The 21,284-nt window shown below is 46.9% G+C and overlaps 1 protein-coding gene across 1 annotated transcript in view; it reads left to right on the forward strand.

Annotated features, from left to right (window-relative positions):
- The window catches only part of HID1 (HID1 domain containing), a 107,551-nt gene that overhangs the window by 17,337 nt on the left and 68,930 nt on the right, over positions 1 to 21,284 (forward strand). The window contains exons 2-7 of the mRNA XM_068116764.2: positions 1,304 to 1,453; positions 1,714 to 1,878; positions 1,992 to 2,123; positions 3,059 to 3,165; positions 3,379 to 3,495; positions 19,396 to 19,639. Coding sequence (XP_067972865.1) covers positions 1,304 to 1,453; positions 1,714 to 1,878; positions 1,992 to 2,123; positions 3,059 to 3,165; positions 3,379 to 3,495; positions 19,396 to 19,639 — 915 coding nt within the window. The remainder of the gene's footprint in view (positions 1 to 1,303; positions 1,454 to 1,713; positions 1,879 to 1,991; positions 2,124 to 3,058; positions 3,166 to 3,378; positions 3,496 to 19,395; positions 19,640 to 21,284) is intronic.

Here is a 21,284-nt window from a genome sequence, read left to right on the forward strand (position 1 = left end):
ATCAGTGATAGAAAATACCATGTCATAAGCTTTCAAGAAATGTTTGATTCACATCCCTGAGGTTTCTGTTTCTTTGTAAATAAACGTTTAAAGTTGTATCACTTTTTTTGAAAAACCCTGTAGAAGATTTCATGCTGTGAGGTGAGAGTGGAGGGACTACGGGGAGGGAGAGGCAGGTGTGACCATGCTCTGGTGGAACGTCTGGGCCGGCTAAGCGACGTGCTGGTTCTCCCCCACACCTGGCACCCAATTGGCAGTTCGAGTCCCCACGACAGAAACAGGGTGCTTTCCGTGCGGACACGGATCATCCCAAAACAAATCTGTTCTTTAACGGATGGATCAACGACTTACGACTTACTGTAAATGTATATAGAATATAGATAGACAAAAATGGAAAACGAACTCACTGCAGCAGGAAAAACAACTGACAATATGTTGTGTAATATAGGATGGCAGATGAGATGACATGTGCAATATATACTCTTGACAGAGATTTGGTGCTGCTCAAGTTGCCTTCCCAGCAGTCAGTCAGTCAGTCAGTCAGTCAGGGCAGGAATTTGGAATTTGGTCATGGTGTGGGCGATAACTCGGCGACTTCGTGAAGGACTCTGTGTGATCTTCAACATTCACCAACTAATGCTGGAAGATGGGACACCCAGTTTAATGGCTGTTGAAAGGATGGCACAAACATTGATGCCTTGCCCTGCCTGCAAGGCACCAGGATGACAGTTTATAGCTGGCCTGAGATTCCAATCCAGGCAAGACAGCTCAGAGGCAAGTGTGGATACCTTTAAGGCTATCCTGTCAGCTCATCGGAGGCCTAGCCACTCTGAATCTTCACAACCCGGCAAGTACCGCTATAAGGCAACCGTCATGAAGCCCTACTGCTCTTTAGGGCAGGGTCTGGAGTTTGGCTCAGGAGCCAGCACACAACGGCCTACTGTTTGCAAAAGACACTTCAACATCCCCAGAAAATTCTGCCAGGCAGGACCCCGGCTTGACGTCCCATCTGACGCCCTGCCTGCAAAGCACCAGGGCAACAGTTTGTAGTGGTAATGGAACCCAGACTCAACATCTCAAAGGTGGGTTTGCTCCCTATGAGCCATTCCATTGGCCCCTTGTATAGTGTCATTGGAACGTTTACGTAAATGTCCTTGATAAGCGGACCGCTCACTTTATATGCGAAAAGTTTCCACTTTTCTTGGAAGAGATGTTGGCACTCTGGCTGTCAAGGAGAGCCTTGCTTTATGCTACCTCTTACAAGTTTTAAAGTGTATAAATATCATTTTGTTTGTCCGTACAGCCAGTGGAGGCGGCAGATGATGGATTCTGGGACCAGTTCTGGGCAGATGCCTCCACACCTGTACAAGATGTGTTTGCGCTGGTCCCAGCCGCTGAGATCCGAGCTGTGCGTGAGGAGTCCCCATCAAACTTGGCCACTCTCTGCTTTAAGGTGTTAGCTTCAAACATAATGCTTAAAGCAAGCTGGTGTTTATGTTTTGGCTCAACATGTCATTCTGAAGTAATACTGAAAATAGTGTTGTTGTTGCATATCAGTATATTGGCATGAACTTCCTTGGAATTGAATGACATACTGCATTTCCCCGTTTCTCCATAATACAACATCCAAGTTTTTCATCATCCCCCTTGTCTAAAGTTTATATCCTATTATTATGTCCTCGTCTGTTTCCTCTGACTTGCTCCACTTTGTAGGCAGTCGAAAAGCTTGCAACAGGAGCAGCAACAGGCAGTCAAGGTAACCGTGAGCGACAGGTGGTGTTGAATGCAACTCGCCTGCTCATACGAGTCTTGCCATATGTATTTGAAGACCCTGACTGGACTGGCTTCTTCTGGTCTTCTTTACCCAGTCGTGTGAAGGTTTGAAGGAAGGGAAGAAGTAATGGGGGTGGAGGCTTTTATTCAGAAATGTAAAACCATCTTACAAAGACAGAAATCTGGAAATAGGATTAATGTATGTCTGTTTGTCTTAGAGTGAAGGTGAACCTGTGGGTGAGGATGGTGAGGAAGGGGCTCGTCCACTCGCTGAGGTGTTGCTTCTTGCCATCGCTGATTTGCTGTTCTGTCCAGACTTCACTGTGCATTTGATACCGCAGAATGGTGTGGTGAGGACTGTCATCATTTCATTGCTTATTTGTGTATGGATTTATCAGCTTGTGATTGTAGGGAATATGCAACTTTCAAAATTAAATTGATGTATGTGGGGAAAATCACATGCCCAGAACGGGAATCGAACCCAGGTCCTCTGGAAAACCGCACCAGTGCTCTGCCATCTGAGCTATCTGGGCGACCCTGACCAAGCGTGCAATTTTCCCACACATATGATTGCCACCCCCTTTCCATCAATGCTTCCGGGCACTCGCTGCCAACCATAGGAGCACCAACAGCCTGAGCACGAGAGGGTCTTCCTCCAATGGGGGGGACAAATCCATGTCTGCTATTATATAATGAACAGGATTAATATAAAATAATTACATAATTAAGCCAAAATCGACATTAAAAATGAATTTTTTCACATTACCTCATGCCTTCCCTATGGCTGCCTCGCACCCCAGAAGGGAGTCCCCTTCCTCCTCCCCCCCCCCTCCCAGTTTGGGAAACAACGTTCTTGGACTTTACCCAATAATCAATTAAGCAGTGCAGTGCAGTGCCCCACCAGTGCAAGCAGTGCCCCACCACTCTTGTCATCCCCAATTCTGATCCATAATATTTATTACCCTCATTACTCTTTCCTAACAACCATTTTACATGCTAGCTTTAGTTCCTTCCCTCCCTCTCCTCTTCCTGTTGATTCATTCCCTTGTCTGTGTTCCACTATCAGTTATAACTTGCTCTTCTATAAGTAAGGGGAAGGGGGAATTTTGAGGGATAGGTCATATTTAAGATGTGCAGATATTATTTAATGACCTGGAATAGGCCAATCCCCATATAATTTTGCTCTATGAGATTTTACTGTACTTGCCAGTTTGTTTTTGTTATTTAGAAAAATGTAATACTGCACCATACAATGTGCTTATTATTACCGTTGTAAACTCCTCAGGACACGGCAGAGGAGGTCTCAGCTGTAGACAGCTGTGAGTACATCTGGGAAGCTGGTGTCGGATTTGCGCACTCGCCTCCGCACAACTACCTGCATGATTCCAATCGGTATGTATTGGCATCGCTGATGAATGGAAATATTGGAAAGCCATTCATGTTTGTTATTCCGTTCATAAAATCTTTATTCTCTCATCGTTCTGCTCATTTTTTTGATTACCAGCCATTTAATTTCTTGCTCTTTTCTCTTTTTCATGGTTGATTGAACATAGCTGCTGGGCAGAGGGTGATACACATCTAACTTGTGCTTTGAATTGTTGGTAGCACGGAGTTGCTGAAACTGCTGCTGACATGCTTTTCTGAAGCTATCTACAAGGCGCCCTCCAATGATGCAAGCCTTGGAAACCCCTGGGTGACCTTCTTCTGCTCTGCTGAGAACAGGTTGGAAAAGTCTTAACTTTTTCCCATCGAATCCTTTTTTTTTTGGGCAGGCCTGGTATATAAGAAAACTCATTGAAAATGCTCGTGCTGTTTCATTCTAACATTTTAAGTGAGCCCAGAGTTATTCCCGCAAGCTCGTACCATGAACCAATGGTGGGATTTTTATCCAAATTGACAGAAATCTTCCTTTGGGGCCATCTATATATTGCGTATGTGAATGGAATGGAATGCAATAGAGTGGAGTGGGACATCCAGAATGATGCATGATGTACAGTTCAGTCTTTACATGAAGTTGAGGTGTGGTGGAATCAGATTGAGAGTGTGTGTACTAAATACAATCATTGCATTTTTATTGTGCACTTCTGAAGCATTATAATAACTGGTTGAATTCCTGTGTAGAACAAAACATGTAATTTTATTGAATGTGTCTTTTATTACATGCTAAAGATGAAATATCAGTGTTTGGTAATATCAGTTCCCTGTGTGTAAAAATGCACTGGACGTGTAATGCATCATGAGAGTTGTAATTGATTCTAGTGAAGGAACCCTTTTAATTTTTGCTTATTTTGAGCAAGACTCTTTCCCTCTGATGTACCGTACTCTTCACAAAGCGTTGGTGCCTCCAAAGCAGCTTCCTGAGCAAGGATTATACTGGGTGGTTTGCCATTGCCTTCCCAACAGTAGTAAGGGCAATAATTTGGAGCTTTAAAAAATAGATTTTAGCCCCAGCTCTCATAGATGAACAATTACTTTTTAAAAAATAAAAATTCTCATGTCCGGATCCAGATTCGGATCTTCATCAAAATGGAATCAATTATTCCATGTCAAACACTCAACCTGTCCACCAAGTTATAGTTTTCAACACAATCTCTCAATGGTAAAAATTCGCAGATTCGGATCCGGATCCTGACCAAAAATGTGCGTTGCTGTCCTTGGCCGGTCACTTACACACACAAAAAAATTCCAATGATTGATTGAAAAGTGTGGACAAAATTGTGACAAACAGACAAACAAACAAGAAAGACATCATGCACAGCACGAGACTTGCGAAATCCCTAAAAAAATTGGACTCTAAAAATAATTGGCGGTTGAATTCAATAACAAAATATGCAAATCCTCTTCAAATTTCAAGTCATTCGGATGAAAATTGACGATTTTAGAAATACCACCCACGTTGTTGACCTTTTGAATACCACCCACGTTGTTGAATACCACCAAATTTGAATTTTGAATTTTGAATACCACCAAATACCACCCACGTTGTTGACCCACGCTCCCCAACATTTGAATATGGCGGCCTTGAACAGTATGAAGAGGGAGTTTATCCCAAATATTAAATAACACTTCCAGGCAATTTATTGCCAGAAAGGGAAAATCTATAACTGCGGTTGTGAAAAGAGCCTGAAATACCTTCTGTAATGGTTGGAGTTGTTTTTTGTACAGTGTCGAGGCTCGAGCAGTAGGAAGAATGCAGAACTGATTAGGAAGCAACAGAACGAAAATAACAAGACAGAGGGAGTGAGAGAGACAGACAGACAGACAGACAGAGACGCATTAACCAACAGCAAGGTTGAGGGTTTGAGAGAAAACTTTCTCAAAGGTTGAGAGAAACAAAATGTAGGTGGGGGGAGAGGGGAATGTGAAAAAGATGGATACATCTTTGTGAAAGGTGTAGGGCAGGGGTGAAAAAGATGGAATGGGAGATAAGGCAGGTGTAGGGCAGTGGCGGCAACCCAAAGGGGAGAGCACTACCCCATTAAGCTGCGGATTGAAGGCTTGTAGGCCAATAAAAGTTCAGATGTGCCCACTTTGCATGATGGAGGATGCCCAGTTAGCACTGCCCTTGGAAGCCAATTTCGACATGTGGGTTGTCCAAGAAGGATCATGTTTCATCGTGAGGCCCAAACGTTTGAGAGATTGAACTTTAAGAGGGTTGTTAAGGAAGTAAATGGGAGGGTTCACCAGACGTTCTTTTTGGAGAGACAGAGTGAGAGTGTGATATTTGTCAGGATGGAAAGACATATGCCAAGTGTTTGACTAGCTTGAAATTATATCAAGGTCTGTAGTGGGGAAAGAGGCTGCTTGCCCACCTGAAGGATGAGGGATGTGAAGGATGAAGGACGACAGAGGAGGAAGTTATCAGCAAAGACATGAAGGGGATTTTCCAGAGAGTCAAATATCCTTTCAGATTAGGAATAGGACGGGTCCCCGAAGACTACCTGGGGGCACTCCAGCCTCAACAGGGAGAGAAGATGAGAGGATCCCGTTGAGAGCCATGCATTGGTTCTGAGAGTAGAGGAAGTTTGTAAGCCATGTGTGGAGATAGGTTTGAATGCCATACGGCATAGGCAGAGAGTTTGGAGATGAAGTATATAGATGGCTATACAGTTGGGTACTGGGTAGACTATCTTTTAAAAGGCAGGGTGCCGGACTGTATTGAATACTCGAGCTAGAAGGACAGCCCTGATCTCATGTCTGACATTAAGGGCCGCCATCCATTTTTGGGAGAACAGAAGCAGCAAGTCCAATGTAAAATGACTGGGTCTGAATCCGAACTGATGGTTTGAGATGAGGCTAAACTTTGGAGGAAAGGAAGGATTTAATATACACTGCGATGATAGATTCCATGACTTAGCTGATAGGTCAGTAGTTAAGGGGATCAGTTTTTTTTCTCCCATGTTTATGTAATGCAGTGATGTTGGCTGACTTCCTAGCAGATGGAGGATGACCTTGTGCAAACGATAGGATGAACATAGCAGAAAGAGGATGTGCAAGAGCAGCAGAACATTTTTTTTACAGTGTGTGACCTGATGTTGTCCGGTCCATTTGCAGAACGAGAGTTGAGAGTTGTCAGAAACTTCTCCACTTTCTCAGGTGCAAAAGATGCAGAATCCAAAAGCAGCTGGGTGTGACTGGGTAGCGTGGGTCCAATGAGTGGGAGAGGGCTTGGGAACACAATATTTGGAAGCAAAAACAGAATTGAGGAATTTGGGCTTCTCATGAGCAGAATGGACTGCGATGCCCTTTGAAGTGAGGAAAGGGAGGGGGAGCATACATCATAAATGGACTTACCAAGGTGCCACCAGGTTTTGGAGGAGGGAGACCAGTTTGAAAGTTCAATCTTGATGTTGGACAGGTGTCGTTTTCTGGCTTTCCTGAGAGTGGACACACAATTATTGTGGGCTTTGTGGAATGATCTGAGATTGTCTTTGGTCACATTTGCCTTCCAGGAAGAGAAGGCAGGTTGTTTCAAGGCAACTGCCTCACTGCATGATTAATTGTACCGTTGTTGGTAGGAAGGGTAGAATAACTGAAGACAAGATGGGATGAATCTGTGCATGAGAGAGAGTAGGTTTCTGTGAAACTATTCCCAGGCCAAATTGATATCAAGGGCAGAAGAAATACAAGACCAATTCTGAAGTGAAATGGGGTCAGTCAACCTGAATGAACTGCCAGATTTGCTGCTGCTGAGAGGACTCTCTGAGAATAGCCAAAGAGATGTTTACTCTCACAAGCTCATGCTCAGATGAGCCAATTGGAGCAGAGGAAGAACAGGAGGCATTAGCACAAAGTTGGTTGTTGCCAAGTCCAGAAAGAGAAGGGGTGGGATTCGGAGGACGTTGGCATGCAGATGACGAGAGGGAGGTTACTAACGAGGAGGGATTTGAAACCATTAATTGACATGAAGCGTTGTTTATGGTTGTATGCAGGCAACCTCTGCAGACTGGACTTCTCATGATCCCCATTTCCGATACACAAAGCCAAACGTATGAGGGATGAAATGAGCGGTTATTGAAGGCACAGAGGAAAGTTATGCTGCTGGTAAGGTGGCACAGTCGATGGATCGAGAGTTTGTGAGTTTGACGGGTTTGGGAAGGAAACTTTGTGAAAAACAAGAAGAAGAGGACTTGAAAGAATTGAGACATGCTGTTGTAAATGGAAAGTTCTGGATTTAATATTTAACCTTAGCAGGGGTTATCTGGCACTGCCCCGAGGGGTGGGGGGATTCCTGGCGCAAATCGGCTGGTGAGCTTTTCCCAGCATTGGTTTTGGGATGTGTTGGACATAGAAAAGTGGTGGAGTTATTGACTTAATGGTGGGTCCCTTTTGCCTGCAGGTCGGCAGCAGTGCTGTCTGGCCCTTCAACCCAATATACTTTGTAGTAGCCATTGGTGTCCTCAAAGCAGCCGTCAAGGATAGCGTGTGGTAGTGTAAAACCTTGGCCAGATTCTGAAGTACCTACACCCAAAATTTGGGGCCTTAAGCTGCTACAGTTCAGCTGTGAAAGAACAACACACAAGCAAACACACAAACATTTGAAAATATTCATATAGAATATAGATGAACATGGTGCAGGCGCCATCTTGGAAAAACCGAAACACTTTGCACCTCTATATCTCCGAAAGCGCTTGATTGAAAAAAATTGTGACATTGAGACATGGCTCATTGTAAAGAACTCTCCATGGGGAATAACATTTGTTAATGATGAAGTCATAGGATCCTCCATTATGATGTCATAATTTGACAAGTACAAAACTTCATCCAATCACGATTAAATTTCTTGAGCATCACCTCGGGATAAATTGGTGGAGAAAAACAAGACCAAAAGTCGAACAACGGTATAGCGGGGCTTGTTTGATACTTTATTTGAAAATAGACGTAATGACAGAGCTTGACACAAAACTGCCGCTACTTTAATATATAGAAGATTGTAGCGGTTACCGGAAGCATGACACAATTACCTTGCACCGGCCGATGACGCAACCGGCGAGCGGTCACTTGTCCGGACTCGCCCGGGCGTGTCCAGACTTGCCTTTCCCGGGCGAACACTTGGCTTACCTATTTGCATACCACGCCCCGCCTGAGAGGCGTGGCTTTTGTGTGTTGAACTTTACTTATAAATTGCCGCCCGTTTGATGGGCTGATTCAGTGCTTTTGAGTTCTTTCGAGTGAGCTGAAAATAAATAGCTCAGTGAAACTTCATTCCTGGCGTCGTTCATTTTGTCTGGTTTTATCGTGCGAGCATATCTCCCACAATTGGTGACCCCTTTTCAAGAACATGGCGATGGAGTCATCTGTAGCTTTGAAGCTCCCGGGCTTTTGGGAATCGCACGCGGCCGTCTGGTTCGCCCAAGCGGATTCTCAATTCGCCCTGTGGAACATTACGGAGGACACCGCGCTACCACCATGTGGTCTCCGCGCTTAACGCCTCCACCGCGGCCCGGGTCCTGAGCTTCCTACAGAACCCGCCGAACGCCGACAAATACGGCACGCTCAAAGGCCTACTCCTCGGTGCGTTTGGACTCACGGAGACCGAACGCTCGCGACAACTACTCGACCTCCCGGAGCTGGGTGAGGCCCGTCCATCCGAGCACATGGACCACATGCTGGCTCGACTCGGCGACCACAGCCCGGATTTCCTCTTCCGCGAGCTGTTCCTCCGGCAGCTACCCGGGCAGGTATGGTTAGCTTTGGCTAACTCGCCCATCAAGGACCCTCGTGCCCTGGCCAAGGAGGCCGATAAATTTTTCTCGGCCAGGCGACACGTCGGAGCGGCCGCCTGGAACCCTGGGCCCACCGAGGCAACGCCCGCGCCACGAACGGCGCCACCACCGGCTGAGTCAGCGCCACTGGCGGCAGCGGCCGCCGCGACGCCCCGTCGACCGAACCCGATGCGACCGCCGGTGCCTCCACCAGAGCGGACCATGTGCTATTACCACGCCAGGTTCGGGCAGAAGGCCAGAACGTGCCACCCACCGTGCACTTTCGGCAGGTCGGGAAACGACCAGGCCGGCGCTCGCTGCCTGCCATGAGCGTCGGCCATTCAGGCAGCCTTCTGTTTATCATGGACACAGCGTCCGGGCGGCGTTTTTTGTGCGACACCGGCACTCAGCTTAGCGTGATACCCGCCTCGGTGCAGGACAAACAGGCCGCGCTTTGCGGCCCCGCCTTGGTCGCCGCAAACGGCTCCTCCATCCGCACCTTCGGTTCGCGCAGCGTCGCATTCTGCTTCGGGGGCCAGCGCTTCAGGTGGGACTTCATCACGGCGAACGTGCCCATGGCCTTGCTGGGTGCAGATTTTCTTTGCGCGCATGGGCTTTTGGTCGACGTCAAATGGCGCTGGCTCATCAACGCAGAGACCTTCAGCTCGCTCGCTTGCTCATTGAGCGGCTCCGCTCTGACCAAGCTAGCCTGCGCGCTCCCGGCCGTGGACGATTTCACCCGCCTGCTCGCCGAGTTTCCCGCCCTCACGCAGCCGACGTTTTCGGCTGTCGCCGTCAAGCACGGCGTCGAACACCACATCCCGACCACAGGTCCACCGGTCTATGCCAGGGCTCACCGCCTCGACCCGGCCAAACTCGCTGTGGCGAAGGCGGAATTCGACGAGCTGGAGCGATTGGGCATTGTGCGGCGCTCGAATAGCGCGTGGGCCTCGCCCCTGCACATCGTGCCCAAACCGGGCGGCGGACGGCCGGCCGACGTGCCGAAGACGGCGGTAATTACACCTTTTGGCCTCTTCGAGTTCCTTCGCATGCCGTTCGGCCTTAAGAACGCGGCCCAGGCCTTCCAGCGGCTGATGCACAGCGTGCTGCGCAACCTCACCTTCCTTTTCGTCTACTTGGACAACATTCTCGTCGCCAGCACTTCCCGGGCGGAGCGGAGCACCTCATCCACCTGCGCACGCTTTTTGAGCGCCTCGGCCAGCACGGCCTCATCATCAACCCGGCGAAATGCCTGTTTGGCGTAACGGCCGTCGACTTCCTGGAACACCGCATCACGAAGCGTGGGGCTGTCCCGCTGCCTACAAAGGTGGAGGCAGTCACAAGTTTCCCACGCCCCCGCTCCATCAAGGCCCTACAGGAATTTTTGGGGATGGTAAATTTCTACCACCGGTTCGTGCCTCGCGCCGCCCAACTCATGCACCCCCTGTACGAAGCCCTCCGGGGCAAGCTGGCCAAGCACGACGTCGCCTGGACCACAGAGATGGACGCGGCGTTCACGGGCGCTAAGCTGGCCCTCGCCAACGCGACCATGCTGGCGCACCCGGGGCTCGACGCACCCATCGCCCTCACCACGGACGCTTCCGACTACGCGGTGGGCGCCGTGCATGAACAGTGGGTGAACGGGGCTTGGCAACCGCTGGCCTTCTTCAGCCGGCAGGTTCGCCCTAACGAGCGCAAGTATAGCGCTTTCGACCGCGAGCTCCTCGGCTTTTACCTGGCCGTTCGCCACTTCCGCCATCTTTTAGAGGGCCGCCCGTTCACGGCGTTTGTGGACCACAAACCCCTGGTCTTCGCCATGGCCAAGGTTACGGAGCCTTGGTCGGCCTGCCAGCAGCGCCACCTCTCCGCCGTGTCCGAATATACGACGGACATCCGGCACGTCGCGGGCAAGGACAACGCTGTGGCCGATTGCCTCTCCTGGTCCGGTGCGAACGCCGTCCACCTGGGTGTGGACTTCGTCTGCATGGCGGCCAACCAGACCGCCGACCCCACGGTGCAAGCCCTCCGGACAGCGGACACAGGCCTGCGGTTGGCCGACGTCCCCTTCGAGGACACAGGCACGGTTCTCCTATGCGACGTTTCCCTGGGCCAACCTCGCCACATCGTGCCCACCGGATGGCAGCGGCCCATTTTTGACGCCCTCCACGGCCTTTCCCACCCGGGCCGGAAAGCATCACAGAAGCTCGTGGCAGCAAAGTTCATCTTGCACGGGCTCCGTAAGGACGTCCGTGACTGGGCCAATGCCCCTGTCGCCTGCCAATGCGCGAAGGTCCACCGGCACACCCAGGCCCCGTTGGCACCATTCGACGTGCCCGCGCGGCGCTTCGACCACGTCAATGTGGACCTGGTGGGACCCCTTCCCTCCTCGCGGGGCTTCACCCACCTCCTCACGATGGTGGACAGGACCACCAGGTGGCCGGAGACCGTCCCACTGGCATCAACGACATCCGCCGACGTGGCGCAGGCCTTCATTGGCACCTGGATTGCCCGTTTTGGCGCGCCTTCGGACATCTCCTCCGACAGAGGCCCGCAATTCGCCTCCGAGCTTTGGGGCGCGGTCGCCCAGGCCTTGGGGGTCAAGCTACACCGCACCACGGCCTACCACCCCCAAGCCAATGGCTTGTGCGAGCGGTTCTACCGCTCGATGAAGGCCGCTCTCAGGGCCAGCCTCCAGGACAACGGTTGGGCCGACGACAGGCTCCCGCAGGTCCTATTGGGCCTCCGAACGGCCCCTAAAGAGGACCTCCAGGCTTCCACCGCCGAGCTGGTCTACGGCCAGCCACTGCGCGTGCCGGGCGAATTCATCGCTGACGCCACCAGCCCCTGGTCCGCGGCTCGCCAACGCTCGGTCCTCCAGGAGGCCGGCAGGAGATTTGCCCCCGTGACCACATCCCACCACGGCTGCCCCCAACCCCATGTCCCCCCAGCACTTCGCACCGCGGAGTACGTTTTTATCCGGCACGACGCACACTGGGGACCGCTCCGGCCGCCGTACGATGGACCTTTCCGGGTCCTGAAGAGGGACGACAAGTCGTTCATCATCGACATCGGCGGCAAGCCGGACCGCATCTCCGTGGACCGCCTCAAGCCGGCCCATTTGGACCTCGACCAACCTCCACGGTTGGCCCTTCCTCCACGACGGGGCCGTCCCCCGTCAACCAACCCCCCCGCCCGACCATCCACCGCCACGCCACCGACTACCCCCACACGAATCGCCAGGGGTCGTTTCGGCCGGGTCATCAAGACCCCCCTCAAACTGACTCTCCTGGTGCATGTTAATTCTGGGGGGGCGCATGTAGCGGTTACCGGAAGCATGACACAATTAACTTGCACCGGCCGATGACGCAACCGGCGAGCGGTCACTTGTCCGGACTCGCCCGGGTGTGTCCAGACTTGCCTTTCCCGGGCGAACACTTGGCTTACCTATTTGCATACCATGCCCCGCCTGAGAGGCGTGGCTTTTGTGTGTTGAACTTTCCTTATAAATTGCCGCCCGTTCGATGGGCTGATTCAGTGCTTTTGAGTTCTTTCGAGTGAGCTGAAAATAAATAGCTCAGTGAAACGTCATTCCTGGCGTCGTTCATTTTGTCCGGTTTTATCATGCGAGCATAGCTCCCACAAGATATATTTTAACCTCTAGTAACTTTGCAGTCACTACAAAGGGATTAGTGTTACGATTACATTTCTTATAATATTAACGTTACGTTGAAGGAGCTGCGCTCCAACGCGAGTCGAAAGAATTGACGCGACCAAAGACGGAATTCGTCCGAGTTGCTTCATTGAAACAAAACAGCTCAGGTATTCTCACAAGCCCGTTTATCGGGCAGCAATATATATACACATTTATGCCGGGGCGTTTGCCCGGGAAAACCGAGACCGGGCATGCCCGGGTGTCAAGGGCGAGTCCTGGAAAGGCGAGTCTGGACATGCCCGGGCGTCCTGGACGCGGCCTGGCAAGTCGAGGCTGGGCGTGCCCGAGCGCTCTGGGCGAGCCCTGGAAAGGCGAGAGCGGGCATGCCCGGACGCTCTGGGCGAGCCCTGGAAAGGCGAGTCTGGACATGCCCGGGCGTCCTGGACGCGGCCTGGCAAGTCGAGGCTGGGCGTGCCCGGGCGCTCTGGGCGAGCCCTGGAAAGGCAAGAGCGGGCATGCCCGGGAAAGACGAGACCGGGCGTGCCCAGGAGGTTCGGGCGTGCCCGGGAACAGCGAGTCCGGGCATGCCCAGGAGAGGCGCTTCTGGGCCCGTCCGGACGAGCCCGGCATGGCGATCGCGCCCTGGCCGCGTCCTGGCAGGTGCAAGGCGATTGTGTACATTCAGCGGGAACCGCTACAACGTTATCATTATTACGAAAATGATATTACTATTAAAAAAACCGAGGCTAATTCCTTACTTCTGCGATTACACCACTTATCATTGATTCATGAACCATACACCGCTTAAATCCATCAACTTTCCATTTACGACATTGGGATTAAAGTGCTATGGTTATATTTACATTATTATTATTATTATTATTACGAAAACGAAGCTACTGAAATGATACGACTGAAACGATACACTACTGTATTAAGAAACCTTGGCTTAATTTGTCCTAAGCGGTCTGAAGGTCAGGCCTATACGTACCGTATTGTTGGAAGACCCATAACGCCGATGCTTTCGATATTTGATGGTCATTTTAACAATCGGTTTGTTTGTGTTTCAGTAAAGGTAGAGCATGGTGATTGTGATATATGACAGGTTCGACGATATGTTCGGCCCGAACGAAATTGGAATAAAAACGGTGGTGTGTGGAGTCAGCCACCGGTACCACCATAGTGACATCAGACGTAATCACAATACTGTGTCATGTGACCAGATCCTCAGCTATGATTGATGTATGTTTGAGGGGACATACGGATGGACAAACGCTGTTCTAGATGGCTTTGCTCGATGAGCTACGCCATAAAAAAAATGATGACCTCATCGATCACGTGGTTTTGCCGCCATATTTGTTTCAACACAAAAGACTTAAAAACACATTCTGGCGAGGGCCTGCAATCTCTGATTGCTCTTTCTTGTTTATTTTTTATTTTTAAGGTTATTGAGAGGTGCATACTTGTAAAAAAATATTGCAGTTATACCCACATTCTCCTCAATGAAAAGTGTGCATGCATGTTTATGCTCGCCAGAGGAGAGGGTATTGCATTTGAGTCCGTTTGTTTGTTACTTGCCGGAAAAATTTTCCGGCAAGTATGTTGATCTGTTCGTTTGTTTGTCTGTCTGTCTGTTTGTCTGTCTGTTTGTCTGTCTGTTTGTCTGTTTGCAGCACTGCGTCTACACCGTTGCACGGAGAATCGCCAAACTTTGCACACATAATGGTCTTGCCCTCTAATATACTGTGCCCCAATGATGACGTCATCGGTGACGTGGTTCGGCCGCCATCTTGGAAAAACCGAATAAATTTGCACCTCTATATCTCCGAAAGTACTGAACAGAAAAAATTGAGACATGGCTCATTGTAAAGAACTCTCTATGGGGAATAAAATATGTAAATGATGACGTCATCAGTCACGTGGTTCGGTCGCCATCTTGGAAAAACGGCAAATCGTTGCGCCACTATATCTCCAAAAGTGCTGAACAGAAAAAATTGAGACATGGCTCATTGGAAAGAACTCTCCATGGGGAATAAAATATGTTAATGATGACGTCATATGTCACGTGGTCGGCCGCCATCTTGGAAAAACGGCAAAACTTTGCACCACTATATCTCCAAAAGTGCTGAACAGAAATAATTGAGACATGGCTCATTGTAAAGAACTCTCCATGGGGAATAAAATATGTTAATGATGACGTCATCAGTCACGTGGTCGGCCGCCATCTTGGAAAAACGGCAAAACTTTGCACCACAAAATCTCCAAAAGTGCTGAACAGAAAAAATTGAGACATGGCTCATTGTAAAGAACTCTCCATGGGGAATAAAATATGTTAATGATGACGCCATCGGTCACGTGGTTCGGCCGCCATCTTGTAAAAATGGGAAAACTTTGCACCACTATATCTCCAAAAGTGCAGAATGGAAAAAATTGAGACATGGCTCATTGTAAAGAACTCTCAATGGGGAATAAAATATGTTAATGATGACGTCATATGTCACGTGGTTCGGCCGCCATCTTGGAAAAACCGAAAAATTGTGCACCTCCATATCTCTGAAAGTGCTGAATAGAAAAAATTGAGACATGGCTCATTGTAAAGAACTCTCCATGGGGAATAAAATATGTTAATGATGACATCATAGGTCACGTGGTTCGGCTGCCATCTTGGAAAAACCGAAAAACGTAGCACCTCCATATCTCCAAAAGTGCTGAATAGAAAAAGTTGAGACATGGCTCTTTGTGAAGAACTCTCCATGGGGAATAATATATGTTAATGATGACGTCATCTATCACGTGGTTCGGACGCCATATTTGTCTTAAATGGTCGATAAAAGAGTACATTCCGGCAAGTCCTCGGTCTCTGACCGATTTTTCATCTGTTTGTCTGTTTGTCTGTTTGTCTGTCTGTCTGTCTGTTTGCAGCACTGCGTCTACACCGTTGCACTTAGAATCGCCAAACTTTGCACACATATTGGTCTTGCCCTGGAATAGACTGTGCCCAATTGATGACGTCATCGGTGACGTGGTTCGGCCGCCATCTTGGAAAAACCGAAAAACTTTGCACCTCTATATCTCCGAAAGTACTGAACAGAAAAAATTGAGACATGGCTCATTGTAAAGAACTCTCCATGGGGAAAACAATCTGTTAATGATGACGTCATATGTCACGTGGTCGGCCGCCATCTTGGAAAAACGGCAAAACTTTGCACCACTATATCTCCAAAAGTGCAGAACAGAAAAAATTGAGACATGGCTCATTGTAAAGAACTCTCCATGGGGAATAAAATATGTTAATGATGACGTCATCAGTCACGTGGTCGGCCGCCATCTTGGAAAAACGGCAAAACTTTGTACCACGAAAGCTCCAAAAGTGCTGAACAGAAAAAATTGAGACATGGCTCATTGGAAAGAACTCTCCATGGGAATAAAATATGTTAATGATGACGTCATATGTCACGTGGTCGGCCGCCATCTTGGAAAAACGGCAAAATTTTGCACCACTATATCGCCAAAAGTGCTGAACAGAAAAAATTGAGACATGGCTCATTGTAAAGAACTCTCCATGGGTAATAAAATATGTTAATGATGACGTCATCAGTCACGTGGTTCGGCCGCCATCTTGGAAAATGGCAAAATTTTGCACCACTATATCTCCAAAAGTGCTGAACAGAAAAAATTGAGCTCATTGTAAAGAACTCTCCATGGGGAATAAAATGTTAGTGATGACGTCATTGGTCACGTGGTTCGGCCGCCATCTTGGAAAAAGTTTGCAACTCTATATCTCCGAAAGTGCTGAACAGAAAAAATTGAGACATGGCTCATTGTAAAGAACTCTCCATGGGGAATAAAATATGTTAATGATGACGTCATCAGTCACGTGGTTCGGCCGCCATCTTGGAAAAACCTAAAAACTTTGCACCTCCATATCTCTGAAAGTACTGAATAGAAAAAAATTGAGACATGGCTCATTGTAAAGAACTCTTGATGGGGAATAAAATATGTTAATGATGACGTCATCAGTTACGTAGTTCGGCCGCCATCTTGGAAAAACCGAAAAACCTACCACCTCCATATCTCCCAAAGTGCTGAATAGAAAAAATTGAGATGTGACTCATTGTAAAGAACTCTCCATGGGGAATAAAATATGTTAATGATGACGTCAGAGGTAACGTGGTTCGGCCGCCATCTTGGAAAAACCGAAAAACGTTGCACCTCCATATCTCCAAAAATGCTCAATATAAAAAATTGAGACATGGCTCATTGTAAAGAACTCTCCATGGGGAATAAAATATGTTCATGATGACATCATCGGTCACGTGGTTCGGCCGCCATATTTGTCCTAAATGGCCGATAAAAAAGTAAATTCCGGCAAGTCCTCGGTCTCTGACCGATTTTTCATTTGTCTGTCTGTCTGTTTGTCCGCACAATAAATATGATTTTCTCTGCAACCGTTGGTCCGATTGACAGGAAATTTTCACCATAGGTGCAACTCAACCTGTATAATTTTTTAATGACAATTATGACGTCATAGGTCACGTGGTTCGGCCGCCATATTTGTTTTAACACAAAAGCCTTAAAAAAGCCACTGAAAATACATCCTGGCGAGGGTTTGCAATCTCTGATTGCTCTTTTTCTTGTTATTACCCTCGCCAGAGGAGAGGGTATTGCATTTGAGTCTGTCTGTTTGTTTGTTTGTTTGTTACTTGCCGGAAAAGATTCTGGCAAGTATATTGATCGGTTGGTTTGTCTGTTTGTCTGTCTGTTTGTTCGCAGTACTACGTCTACACCGTTGCACATAGAATCGCCAAACTTTACACACATTTGTCTTGCGCTGAATAGACTGTGCCCAATTTTTAACTCTCTCGGCCCAAGGCCTTCATTACGACGTCATAATTCTATAATTCGACAAGTACAAAACTTCATCCAATCAAGATGCAATTTCTTGAGTGACATGTCAGCATAAACTGGTGGAGAACAAAAATAATGATGACGTCATCGGTCACGTGGTTCGGCCGCCATCTTGGAAAAACAGAAAAACTTTGCACCTCTATCTCCGAAAGTGCTGAATAGAAAAAATTGAGACATGGCTCATTGTAAAGAACTCTCCATGGGGAATAAAATATTTTAATGATGATGTCATAGGTTCCTCCATTATGACGTCATAATTCGACGTACAAAACTTCATCCGATTAAGATGAAATTTCTTGAGCATCATCAAGGAATAAATTAGTTTAGAAAACAAATAATGACCATCGGTCACGTGGTTCGGCCGCCATATTTGTCCAAAATGGCCGATAAAAAAGGACATTCCGGCAAGTCCTCGGTCTCTGACCGATTTTTCATTTGTCTGTTTGTCCGCACAAAATAAATATGATTTTCTCTGCAACCGTTGGTCTGATTGACAGGAAATTTTCACCATAGGTGCAACTCAACGTGTAGAATTTTTTAATGATATTTATGACGTAATTTGTCACGTGGTTCGGCCGCCATCTTGGAAAAATCGAAAAACTTTGCACCTCTATATCTCGGAAAGCGCTGAATAGAAAAAATTGGGACATGGCTCATTGTAAAGAACTCTCCATGGGGAATATAATATGTTAATGATGATGTCATAGGTGCCTCCATGATGACGTCATAACTCGACAAGTACAAAACTTCATCCAATCAAGATGAAATTTCTTGAGCGCCATGTCTGAACTGGTGGAGAAAAAAAATAATAATGATGACGGCATCGGTCACGTGGTTCGGCCGCCATCTTGGAAAAACCGAAAAACTTTGCACCTCTATATCTCCGAAAGTGCTGAATAGAAAAAATTGAGACGTGGCTCATTGTAAAGAACTCTCCATGGGGAATCAAATATGTTAATGATGATATCATAGGTGCCTCCATGATGACGTCATAATTCGACAAGTACAAAACTTCATCCGATCAAGATGAAATTTCTTGAGTATAATCTCAGAATAAATTAGTTTATAAAAAAAAAATTATGATGACGTCATCGATCACCTGGTTCGAACGCCATATTTGTTTTAACACAAAAGCCTTAAAAACCACTGAAAATACATCCTGGCGAGGGTTTGCAATCTCTGGTTGCTCTTTTTCTTGTTATTATTATTTCATGTATGTACCGGTAATCCAATTTGGTTGCATTTGAAGTTTTGGGGCTTCTCGGCTAATGATATTTTCTCAGATTGAATTTGATACAACTCCCAAAAAATTAATTTTATTATTTATTTTTCATAGAATGTAAACTGAACTTTCAGCAACTACGTATCATGAAGTGTAAAATTGTTTACTTGTTTAAATGTCACCTTCTTCTTGTTAATGGCCACAATTAACCCAACTTTTGTCGTGGGGTCAGCCGGGGAAAGCTTGGCCCACGTCTTCATGAAGCCAGGCATGATATTCAATTAGTTGGGGTAGAAACTTGGAATTTGGCTGTGGTGCTGACGATAGCCTGCCTACTCTTTGTGAAGAACACACTGGGATATTTAATGTCCACCAACGAATGCTGGCAGACGTGACGGCTGTTTAACATCCATCCGAACAACGGCACACACATTGATGATTTACCCTGCCTGTGAAACACCGGGGCTGACAGTTTATAGCTAAGTTAGGATTCGAACCCAGGCTAGACGGCTTAGAGGCGAGTGTGCATGCTTCGAGCTATCCTGCCAGCCCTATCTTATTTGAATGTCACCTAACATTTGAAATCCGGGAATATTGTATTTATAGTGCATATAAATAAAATGTGTATTCTCCAGGCACGCACTTCCCCTTTTCACATCCCTACTCAACGTGGTGTGTGCGTATGATCCCGTGGGCTTTGGCGTTCCTTACAACCACCTGATTTTTGGGGACTCTCGCGAGCCCCTTGTTGAAGTGGCCATTCAAGTACTTCTCATCTGCCTTGACTCGGATTCACCAGCTGGCTTGGGAGGGGGAGCAGATGACTCTTCCCGTAACCAAAATGTTGATGGCCATGAACCCCAACTTGACGATACCGAGGTCAGGATTGATATTTCCTTTGTATTTTTCATTCAATAGTCTGATGATTGAAGATTTTAAGGTGTAGTCATGAATTCATTCAGTATGCCATTCGGACTATTTCCCCAGTCCTCTGAACACGTTTTTTTTGTTTTTTTTTACCTGTTGCTTATGTTTTTCTTAAAAGTCAAGGCAGACACGAGAAAGTGGTTTGACTGATGTGACTTGAAGGCTTACCTACATGATAGGTGTATGTCTTGAATGTTTGACATCACCTGCTCATTTGCTGCTAAAGTACACAAAGAAAAGGTTCACTATATTGCCTGCCCTTCCAGACAATGTATTTAATCAAGCAAGCAATTACGGATGTCTTGATGCCATCTGCTGAGAAACGAAGATAAAAATTAATTTGCTTAAATTCTGATGAAAGATATTTACATTAATTCCACAACAGTTTCAGAAGAAATCGATTCCAATTTCGACAATATGAGGAGCAAAATCATTTTTATTCACATTAAGTCGAGAAATTGCACTGCTTAGTTTAAGGCCACTTGTGTGATTCTTGTCAAATCGGCTAAAGGTAATCAAAGTTATGAGATCAATATCAAAATATACATAAGTAATCTTGTATAAAACACAACTTTTCAAAGAGCTGCTTTAAACTTATTGTTACGTGTGTGGCATACAGGGTAGTTGATTTGCAAGGCCTTAGCATGGATCATGTTCTCATATAGGATCAGGATTGATATAGAAATTTTTTGATATATAAAATATATAGAAATTGATATAGAAATTATATGATATGTATGATATATATATGATATAGAAATTGATATAGAAATAGAAATTTTTACCTGTTAGAAGGACTTTGTGTTTAGGCCAAGTTGTGCCGTTCTTGTACGCTTTTGGAAGGCAATGTTGTTTGTAGTAGAGGTTATCTAAGTTATGTGCATTGCGTGGTCTGCCTTTCCTGCCTGAACCAGTGTGGGCTGGGCATGTTAAGGTGAGGCGACCTCTGAAAGGGTCAATAATATGAGGTTGCCCAGCACACAGCCCAATAACGCTGCCCCCTTCCCCCCCTTTCCTTCCGACGGCTGTACGAGCCCGAAGGTGTGGTGTCATCATGCCGGGGCAGGACCCAGGGGAGGACCTTCCTACTGCAGCTTACAATAGGCCAGACCCCAAAAAATTGTTTACCCAAAAAATATTTCAATTTATTTCAATTTATTTCAATTCATTTCAATTTTCAATTCATTTCAATTCATTTCATTTCAATTCATTTCAGTTTCAATATTTCAATTCAAATATTTCAGTACCTGTCTCACCAGCCATGGAACTTCAGCAAAAGACTTCTGTGACTCCATGGGGCAGTTTATGATTGTCAGTTTATGATTGAGGAACAGCTTATTTAAATTGAATGTTATATTTTGAACACGAATCAAAGCATGAATGGGAAGGCAAGTCTTTCGTTTTACCGTATCTTTGCTCTGAATTCGTCCTGATTGCACGTGTGCAAAGAGGAGTGAGATTTAATAAAAACATGGTTTACTCTGTCTGCCTACCTGGCAGCCAAACAAAATTCAAAATAATTCCAAACAGGAAACGTACTATTTTAAGGACATTATAAAGGAGAGAAACAACAGGCATGACAAACTAATGTGATTTG

This window comes from Myxine glutinosa, chromosome 1, assembly GCF_964187855.1.
Source record: "Myxine glutinosa chromosome 1, kmMyxGlut1.1, whole genome shotgun sequence".
In the NCBI taxonomy this organism is placed as follows: Eukaryota; Metazoa; Chordata; class Myxini; order Myxiniformes; family Myxinidae; genus Myxine; species Myxine glutinosa.